Here is an 11,277-nt window from a genome sequence, read left to right as displayed (position 1 = left end):
ATGAATTCTTATTTGATATACATAGTATGAAGATAATGATACAATTTAAATTAAAATATAAATCTAAATGAAATTATTAAATGTTAAATTTATAAATGTCTACAAAATGAATGACATATATGCAAAAACCAAATAAATTAATGAGACAAATAATGTATGCCCCAAATGTTGAACCCAAGAATAACGCAGACCTACAAATGTACATAATGTGGATGAGATATATATAAAATCTACCAAACAAATTAAAGAGACAAAAGTCATTCTCAAAATTATAAAAAAGAAAAATTAAGGTAAACAAAAATCATATTCCCTTTAAAAGCATGAGTTCGGAAAAAGCTTTCCATAGTCAAAATTACGATGTACAATTACATGAAGTGTTACAAAAAAAAAACAAAAGTTTTAAAAATTAGACAAAATACTCTAAAAAATTTAAAATCGCACAAAATAAAAAGCTAAAATTTTAAAACTTGGCAAAGAAAAGAGTAATTGTTTGATATTTCTTTTATTAAGATATATAAATGTAACTTATTAAGGTTTACTAACTTTTTTAAGAATCTAAAAAAAGTCAAGTTGATGCTGGTAAAAAAATTATAATAATAACAGACTAAAAATATCCAGTCAAAGCATAAAAATTTTAAAAATATATGATAGATTAAATATTAATGTTATTATATAAATTAAAGTAACTACATATAATTTTATCAATATGTTAAGAGTAGCAAAATTACATAAGTATCATTAATTGATAGAAGACTAAATCGCAAAAAACTAATAAAAGACTATAATATAATAGCTTAACATTAATTGATTATAATTTATAAATATTAATCTCTAATGGTAATAATATTTATAGGGTAAAAATTACAAAGATTTATGTATGGAGTACTATCAGAAAATTTAGAGATATCCTTCAAAAGAATCAAGCAGTTTTTATTTCAAATGGAATTCGAAACGTTCATGAATCACTTCAATTAACACTAACATAAGTTATATCAAAGAAGCACTAACTGAATCCCCCATGAAGAATATATTGAACAACTTTGTTTCAATGAAAGAAACATTCTTCATGGAAGATAAAAGAAAAATTGTTATGCCATGACTCTGCGTAAGCAAAAATTATAAAATCATCTTTTTCCTTTTTCTTATATAGTATCACAATCCTGCGTGTGACTTTATTTAGGGGTATGACTACTAACGAATGATCACTGCGTGTGACTTTATTTAGGGGTATGACTACTAACGAATGATCAATTCTTAAAGACATGATCAAAGATAATGATGTAATAGCACTATTAGATTTCAAGATCTCTAAATATGAAGGTAATATATTTCATTACTAAAATTCTTATTAAATGCCACATAGTATGAAGATAATGATACAGTTTAAATTAAAATATAAATCTAAATGAAATTATTAAATGTTAAATTTATAAATGTCTACAAAATGAATGACATATATGCAAAAACCAAATAAATTAACGAGACAAATAATGTATGCCCTAAAGGTTGAACTCAGGAATAACGCAGACCTACAAATATACATAATGTGGATGAGATATATATAAAATCTACCAAACAAATTAAAGAGATAAAAATCATTCTCAAAATTATAAAAAAGAAAATTTAAGGTAAACAAAAACCATACTCCCTTTAAAAGCATGAGTTCGGAAAAAACTTTCCATAGTCAAAATTACGATGTACTATTTTAAATATTTAATTTAAATTATAATCTATCTAATCATAGTTATATCCTATCCTAGCTCGATGATTTAAATAAGATTAATAAAATATATGAAACAACTCTGTGGTATCAGTTTATTACATGAAGTGTTACAAAAAAAGCAAAAGTTTTAAAAATTAGACAAAATACTCTAAAAAATTTAAAATCGCACAAAATAAAAAGCTAAAATTTTAAAACTTAACAAAGAAAAGAATAATTGTTTGATATTTCTTTTATTAAAATATATAAATGTAACTTATAATTTAAGGTTTACTATCTTTTTGAAGAATCTAAAAAAAGTCAAGTTGATGCTGGTAAAAAAATTATAATAATAACAGACTAAAAATATCCAGTAAAAGAATAAAAATTTTAAAAATATATGATAGATTAAATATTAATATTATTGTATAAATTAAAGTAACTACATATAATTTTATCAATATGTTAGAGTAGCAAAATTATATAAGTATCATTAATTGATAGAAGACTAAATCGCAAAAAACTAATAAAAGGCTATAATATAATAGCTTAACATTAATTGATTATAATTTATAAATATTAATATCCAATGGTAATAATATTTATAGGGTAAAAATTACAAAGATTTATGTATGGGGTACTATCAGAAAATTTAGAGATATCCTTCAAAAGAATCAAGCAGTTTTTATTTCAAATGGAATTCGAAACTTTCATGAATCACTTCAGTTAACACTAACATAAGTTATATCAAAGAAGCACTAACTGAATCCCCCATGAAGAATATATTGAACAACTTTGTTCCAATGAAAGAAACATTCTTCATGGAAGATAAAAGAAAAATTATTATGCCATGACTCTGCGTAAGCAAAAATTATAAAATCATCTTTTTTTCTTTTTCTTATATAGTATCACAATTCTGCGTGTGACTTTATTTAGGGGTATGACTACTAACGAATGATCAATTCTTAAAGACATGATCAAAGATAATGATGTAATAGCACTATTAGATTTCAAGATTTCTAAATATGAAGGTAATATATTTCATTACTAAAATTCTTATTAAATGCCACTAAATATAAAATTCACCTTATATTTGTCTCAAATTTATAAAGGATATATGCATGTCATCATAAATTGCATCAATAATATATACCAACCCAAAAGATACAACTTACTGAAAAAAATAAGAGAATAGAAAGTAAACCAAGCAATCGTTCATATAACACCGTAAAAAATATTATATTGTAAAGTTAATATGCAGCACTCTTTCAGAGTAAGCTGGCAAGACAAAAGCATCTCTATTAAGGCTATTTATAAATGCAACAGAAATTCAAATTACTAATATATACAATCGTTATAACATTCGAAAGAGGTATGGTCTTAGAAAATCTACTCTAAATTTATACAATTAAACCTAAGAATAATTTACCAATATACAGACACACTATTGCACCTTTAAGGAAACGATAACTACCTTTTATAATACAGTTGAGCAATGGTTCTATGTTTGTAAAGGCTGCAACAAAAAAGTGGATAGAGATGTTAATAATAAGTGTCAAAATGGTAAATGTTATAGAATCGTCGGTGCTGTAGTACTAAGGTTAAGTGATATCCATTCTTCATGAAATAAATATATTAAAATTAAATATTAATATTATAATCTAAAGCAAATTGACAATAAAAAAATATAATGCATTTAGTTTAGATCCTCGTGGGAAATAAACAGAGAAAATGTAACATTATGACACAACAGAAATTTTTATTGGATGTACAACAGAAGAATTCATTGCAGAAAAAAAAGAGGTAGCTCCTAACCTTATTTAAGTATTAAATTAAAAGCACAAAAAAAATATATATATAAAATTAACATTTATTTTTATCGAAATAGAAAAAATCAAAGTCCATTCTGTCAGAATTTTGTGTTGAACATAAGAAATATATTCAACTTCTTTATGATTTTAGACGAGAAGACAAAAGATGAATGAGCCCAAGGAAAGATAACATGCTCCAGCCTCATATCATAGTCGATGTAAACGATGAAGACACTACTCTAGAATTGCCTAGGAAAAAGATAAAAATGAAGAAGGATTGATCTCGACTCAATAAAAACTAAAATAGAAGCAATAAAAGATAATGTTTCGTGAATTGTTATAGAGTAGTTTATTTTTTTTGTAAAATTAGGAACATTTAGAAAGGATTTTCATAAATTATTTTAGTGCTTTCATATGCATATGTGGATACTTTTATCATATAAAAGTGTACTAGAGTTAGCATTAATATTTAGTTTATGATTTTTTTCATTAACTATTTTGTCATTTTAGCCCGCTTTAAATCAATCATCTTGGCTCGTTGACTTTATTATTCATCTGCCTTTTATAATGTAATTTTTTCAAGTGTTTTTACTTTCATAGCACTATAATTCCTCAGGTCAAGCTCGATTTCATGTCGATCCAAATGAAATAAAAATTTAAATTGGCTTTAGATTATATCCTGACAATTCAACTATCAACATAAAAATTTAAAATTGGTGTAGCCTATTCAAACAAACATCAAATAAATAAATAATCAAAGTGTAATCGATGAACAAATTTTAGTAAGAAAACAAACCAAAAATACTAAAATTAAAGTGAGCAAAAATCATCAAAATGTAACCGAGGAACAAATTTTTTAGTAAGAAAATAAACCAAAAATACCTAATCGCGGTATTTAACCACGTGCATTGCACATGCATAAAATTCAGTAATCTTATTAATATCAGTTTGCGCTTGTTCTCTTGTTATTCTTCTATAATTCCGCAGAAAACCATAGGTGCATTGCTACATTTTCCAAGAATACGCAAACAACTAACAAAACATGACAAATTGTTCGAGACTTTTAAAAATAGCAGATCGTAAGTTAGTAACTCAACTCGAGAAAAAATAATAAGATGACCGTCATCGTTTTTTTCTTGATAAATGCTCGATAAAAACAGTCTTTATTCTAATATAACAGTGCCAAACAGATGCACATTTATTTATCCATAGAACTAAAAGAGAGACAGAGACAACGAGATGATGGCTCAGATCTCTCTGTTATCACAAATAACTCCAAGCCCAATATATATTGCACATATGCGAGATCCATTTCAATGCCTTCACAGCTTTGACATAGCAATATCCATCGCATCTACCAAGAAATCTGCATTAATCAAATTAATCATGTCAAGGGAGAAATAATCAAACTAAATACAGATAGAGAACGGAATGAAAACGGGGTTACGATTACTCACCAGAATCAGCCTTTGTGAAACAAAGAGGTGGTGTTATTCTGAAAACATTCCCAAAATGTCCGCCTTTTCCAACCAACACACCCATGTCTATGGACGATCAAAGATTAAAAAAAAATATCAGCTACTTTTCTTGATGTCGTTGATTATAAACAACACGAGGCATTTTCTGTGGTGAAAACTATAAAAAAATTGACGAATATCATATTACCTTTCATCTGCTCCATAACATGCAGGATTTCAACTTTTGCTGGAGTTTTCTTCTCGCGGTCATTAACCATCTCAACTCCAAGCATCAGACCTCTTCCCCTCACATCACCGATAACTAAAAAATACATTCAAAAACCAAACGATCATTACGTTATTCAAAGAAGCCCCCTGCAAAGCAGGGTCCTAATAATTTGCTGGTAGATAATATTTCAAAGAGTGAACCAAAAGAAAAAGGTATAAAGGGGTCTTGTCTGCAAGACTGCATGTGCTTATATGTACTTGCATATATATGCTTTACCCAGAGCAGCACTCGTTTAATTCACAAAAAATAACCTCGTTAACCCACGACATGTAAATTTCAGTTTTTAATTAAAAGGACAATACAAATATTTAATGGTAGTAATTTCAGACTTTCATGAATTTAAAATTTAGATAAAGACTTCCCTCTCCAGTAAAATCTTGTCATCATTTGGTATTTTGGCAATCTTAGAGGCATTAATTATGTGAGACATTTGACGAGAAAGTGAAGTCTGTAATTAAGTAGTTAAACTACAACCGTCATAGTATCGCACGAGGAACGTTTCCGAAAAAATGAGTAACCAGGAGCATCTATGGCATATTCAACATGAAAAGCTGGACATAGAATGAAAGATAGGAGCAAATAAAACAAAAAAGCACAATCACATGCAAGGGAAATGAAATTTTCATCATTACATCCGTGAAATCCCTACAATAGGATCCAGCCATAGAGTAAAAGGTTTTCACGCAATGAAAGCTCATATATTTTATCAATAATTAACCTAGTGACAAAGTAGTACTCAAAAACCCTCATGCACCGAATCACAAATTTAAACAGTAGGATTGAAAAACGCCACCGATTTTTATGCCCGTTGGTAAACAATATGACCTGAAAAAATTAAGATAGAAAAATGCACAACAGTTTGATGGAAAGTCACCTACTAAGGACTAAGGAGTATTACTTAAGCGGGAGTACAGTTATAGGCAAATAAACCAAAATGATGAGTTGGCTTTGTTTTTGGACGTCAGAAAACAGGACTAGGAGACAACATGGGCTGAGTGAAAATCAAAGATGAAAAAACATGCAATGCAACAAAAATACTCTGGCTGCAATAGGAATGAACAGACAGGGGGTTCTTAAGTACAATTTTACTTAAAAGATCTCACCCTGGACCTCAGAGTAAGCCCAGCAGAAAATTCTAGACAACATAAGGAAATTATACTGGTTACAGCGTCAAGAGATACATGAATGCATACATCACATGCACGTATATGTAAAGACAAAATTGTTATATGCAAAGAAAATAAAATAAATCATTAACAAAGATAAATAAGCTTACTTTCATGCTTTTCTTGGAGGGCTTTCAGTCGACCTTTTAAATAAGAACCCACGATAAATGCATTCTCTTGAAGCTTCTCCTTCTCAATTACTTTAAGAACAGCATGGCCTGTTGCAGTACAGACAGGATTCCCCCCAAAGGTATTGAAGTAGCTTCGCCGAGTCAAAACTTGAGCAATCTCCGGAGTGGTAACAACAGCGCCAAGAGGTGTCCCATTACCAATACCCTAATAACATTGAACAAAATTAAAATGAATTGAAACCCATGCAGTTAGGATTCCAAATTGACAGTGCCCAATTTGCACTCTGTAAGTTTGCACAGCAAAAACCTGAAAACTAAACCAACAAATTTCTAATGATGACTTTTAAGTTTACTAAACCTGATCCCTTTATTTATTATAGCCGACTCTGTGTGAAAATTTTTAGAATGGTGAAATGGCTCTAGCTTCACCTTTTACTGAAATGGCTCTAGTTTCACCATTTAGGATAGTAAAACTAGCTCAGTAGTCACTAGTCAGTAAGCTGAAAGAATATGTGCTAGTTTTTTTAACTGATAGATGGAAACAAAACCTTAATGTGAACTTATTCCTATTTCAATATGAGTGCAAAAAGTGTTCTGACGAAAAACTCCCGGAGCTCGTGCTAAAACTGGATCAAGAATTTACACATTGCCAAGGTTCGCAATTAAGCAAGAAGAAAGACTTCACCTTTGCCATTGTCACAATGTCAGGTATAACACCATGGGCCTCAAATCCCCAAAAATGGCTTCCAGTGCGAGCAAATCCTGCCTGCACCTCATCAGCTATACAGAGACCGCCAGCTTTCTTTATACTTTTATATACTGCAGGCAAGTAACCTGGAGCCAATTCCGAAATTCCACCCACTCCCTGAAACAATAGGAAAAACTTTAATAGAACCAATACAAAAGATAAACATGGTAACTAATAGAGAAAGAACCGTTAGGATTCTTTTCCTACAACTTGGATAAATTCTTTTCCTACAACTTGGAATCGATCTAAATTAGAAATGGAGGAAAGAGCATCAATTATAAATGGTATACCTGTATGGCTTCAGAAATGAAGCCGGCTACTCGTCCTGAAGTACCATAGTCAATGATTTCTTGAACATCTATGGCGTATTTTTCACCATCTGAACCAAAAACTCCTCTATATTGGTCTGGGTTCAGTGCATGGTGCACTCCACTCTGGAACAATTAAATATTATCAACACAAAAATGAAACTGTTGATTAATGGGGAAAAAAGGTAATGATTAATGGAAAAAAGGTAAGTGATTCATGTATAAAATATTGCGTTTCAGTGAACTGGAGAACAGCTTATTGTACATCCTCATTAATATGGAAAAACAAAATAAAACTCACGTGCATTTGTAGACAAATAATTACAAATGCTTGATACGGATAAAAAAAATCCTCCTAGATACTGCAACTTAAATATATACAGTTATATTTGGAAACATTAAGCAGCAACACACGGTCTTCATCTTCTAAATGTATAAGTACCTGTATGACATTAAATTTCCAGTTACACTGAGCAGTTGCACCCATTGTTCCCGCTGCATTACCATGGTATGAATTTCTTATTGAAATAATATCATGACAGCCAGTGTGGAGCCGAGCAATCATCAAAGCCAGCTCATTAGCTTCTGTACCAGAATTAGTGAAGAAGACAACCTGCAAAGAATTATCAAAATGTTTGCTTCAGAATAACTTGAAAACTGGCACACAGCAAAACAACTAGTGAAGACAGAACACCTTCGGCTAGGGGTCGAAGTTGATCTAAAAATCATCAAATGAAAGGAATCAAATTTGAAAATACATTTCATTTGCAAACACATTTTGATTTGTTTGATTATCAAATATTCATTTAAATTTTTGATCCTTCAACTTATTTCCTTAAATTTTCTAAGGAAATCCAAATTGTTTCCTTAGATTTAGGTTCCATGCTAACTTTGGGAGACTTAAAGAGTCCCAAACCGGTTCTTTAACAAAATGTTCAAATTACAGAGCGGTACATCATATTATAACGGATTAGTTTCCAAATTATGAGTTTAAATACTATTTATAAATCAAATTCTTTAGCCAAATGAAAGTATCTATTAGATCAAACAAAAATACTTCTTCATTAGATAGTTTAATTTTCGTAATTTCTAGAACATTAATCGCATGGGTATATTCAAATATTTGAAGATTATCCCGATTCAAATTCATAATGTTAAACAGATACAAATATGAACCTTTCATCATTCAATTTTATTCTTTTCTTGTCATACCTTGAGATCACCAGGACATTTGGAGGCTAATGCCTCAGCAAAATCAGCAATTGCATGGTTCAAGTATACAACAGTAGAATGCTGCAGGCGTTTTGTCTGATTAATTGTGGCTTCAATAACTTCTGGGTGACAGTGTCCACAACAAACAGTAGCAATACCACCGAAAGCATCGAGATACCGTCGTCCATCTTCATCAAACAAGTACTGCTTCTTTCCATCAACAATGTTCAACTACAAAACACAAAAAGGAAAAACCTTTTGAGTTCACCCCTGATACATTGTCACATCTAGAACAATAAAATTAAAGGATGATATTGAATGTTTCAAGCAAAAGAGAACTAAATGAACATCATATGAAACATTAGAAATAACATTTTCAGACATATCAAACATCTAGTGGATCTTGCAAACATCTGATCAGTATTAGGGATTAAATAGGTGTAAGTGGCATCATTATTGCATTGGTAACCGGAAGGGGTATATAGGAAAGTTATTATTTTCTTTTTCTATTTTGCTTCAAGTTTGGTGTTAGCAAGCAAATATACAACAAGAAGACCTTGTTGCATTACATTCCATCACGTGGCAAAGTTCATACCTCAGCACAAAACAGAGGCCAAACTGAAGCCCAGTTTTCATGCAGTAATTCCCATAAAAATAATCCATTTCATAAAAAACTAATCCATTTTATACATAAATTCAATCATAGCTCTGATAAACTTTCAAAATGTGCTGACCACAATGTCTACAATCTGCAGGTAAGCTTTTTTTTTTGGGAAGAAACAATATCTGCTTTGTTTTATGATCAGATTACCTGAAAGCATGCAAATTTAGATCTAACAATTACTGCTATGTTTTTGCAACCTTTATATGCTAGTAATATTTGCCTGTGTTTTTCTTAAAAAATTCCTGGAATCGTTCTTTTACTGCATCTCCTATTGTGACTGACATTCTCCATATAAACTGGATTTCCCTTTCTTTTCTTTGGCCTTCATGTACTATCAGAGTTTAAAATAATACCGCAAATGGAGTGACAAAATAACTAAAAATGATGTATAATTTGTACGTAGAAACCACCTCTAAAATCGGGTCATTATACAGAAATCACATTTGACTATCAATTAATACATAAACAACCTTTAAAAGAGTTTCATGCTGCAATCAATCATATGATCCATTTTTCAGTCGGACTCGAAAAATTTAACTAAAAGGTGGGCCCTTAAGCTTAATGGCAACACGTTAATGGCGGTTTATGTATTATTGACAATCAAAAGTGTGTATCAAATAGTCCCGGGCGCATGGCATTAAAAATGTGCACCAAGTGGATGTCATTCGTTAGATCATTGAAGATCAGGATTCGCGCATGTACCCAATGATTGACATCCATCTGATGCACATTAAATGCCATGGGCCCATCCCCACTGGATGCTTCCTCAAATTAAAGCTCGTTCCAGTATAATGATCATACGTTAAAGGTGGATAAATAAATACAAAGAGTTTAAATTAAATTTGCAGATCTTAATGGCGATAAAGAACGCATATGTCCATATACTCGGTTTGTAAGTATAAGATCTTCTAATTTTCCATCAACCCTCCGTACTTGGTCTAAAATACTCCGCCGGTACACGATAACAATTTGAACTCCACCGCAGAGCACTGTAACAATCATCCACATCAAATGAATCCAAGAGGGGTGGAAACTTATTTTGGAAATAGCAAAGATGCAATAATAGAACAAAATTGCTAAAAAAGGAAACTTTCCTCAGATTTAGATCTGAACAACCAAAAAATAGGTTAAAAATATAAAAATTAACCCCAAAAAAAACTTACAGGCTGCTTATAGAAGTAAAACATAGACGGGCTCAAATACTGCGACCGCTTCTTCAGAATCTCATCGGCCCTCGGCCCTTCGTACGGCGGCGGAGAGTAATCGAACGGGGGCATTTTGGGAAGAGCAGGCGTAGTTTGGGAAACATCGGCGTGGGCGAGTTGAGAGAAGGATCGAGCTTGGGAGAGAGAAGACGAGAGCTTGCGGGGGAATAGTCTCTGCATCTTCCCGTTGAGAAAGAAGCAGGCCCTTTTTGGGAAGAATGGAAAATTTTCTCTTCGATTTTTTTTTTTGTTCCCAAAATGGACCTCACGAGAGTTTGGTGGGTTTGATAGATTTTTGATGGAGGAGGAAGAGGGAAGAGTTTATATAGAGGAGGAGGTTTGTGCGGGTTTTGTAATTTAGCTTAATTAATGCAAATGATTAATTAATAAAGGGACCTTAATGCAATAGTTGAATGACTTAAATGCCCCCTCTCAACTTTGGTACGTGAGCAAGATACCCCCGTGGGATTTGTCCATGTGATGGGAACTTATGTTTGCACTAATTGGGGTAAATTTCACCAAGCACCTTCAAACTTTAAGCATTTTCCACTATAGTATTCTGAATTTTGTTTTTTTATGTTAAACCC

General features: G+C 31.3%; 1 protein-coding gene across 1 annotated transcript; it reads right to left on the bottom strand.

The window, feature by feature from the left end:
- On the bottom strand, positions 4,579–10,989 carry LOC109819957 (alanine--glyoxylate aminotransferase 2 homolog 3, mitochondrial-like). The gene is made up of 9 exons (XM_020385972.1): positions 10,649–10,989; positions 8,822–9,052; positions 8,052–8,222; positions 7,592–7,735; positions 7,239–7,418; positions 6,533–6,758; positions 5,176–5,289; positions 4,968–5,054; positions 4,579–4,876 (listed from the first exon to the last, which is right to left on the bottom strand). The coding sequence occupies exons 1-9, from the start codon at positions 10,868–10,870 to the stop codon at positions 4,833–4,835; spliced, it is 1,419 nt and encodes a 472-aa protein (XP_020241561.1). The 5' UTR covers positions 10,871–10,989; the 3' UTR covers positions 4,579–4,832.

Source organism: Asparagus officinalis, chromosome 8 (genome assembly GCF_001876935.1).
Source record: "Asparagus officinalis chromosome 8, Aspof.V1, whole genome shotgun sequence".
In the NCBI taxonomy this organism is placed as follows: Eukaryota; Viridiplantae; Streptophyta; class Magnoliopsida; order Asparagales; family Asparagaceae; genus Asparagus; species Asparagus officinalis.
The sequence above is the reverse complement of the archived record's forward strand: the minus strand, read 5'-3'. Positions and strand labels throughout refer to the sequence as shown.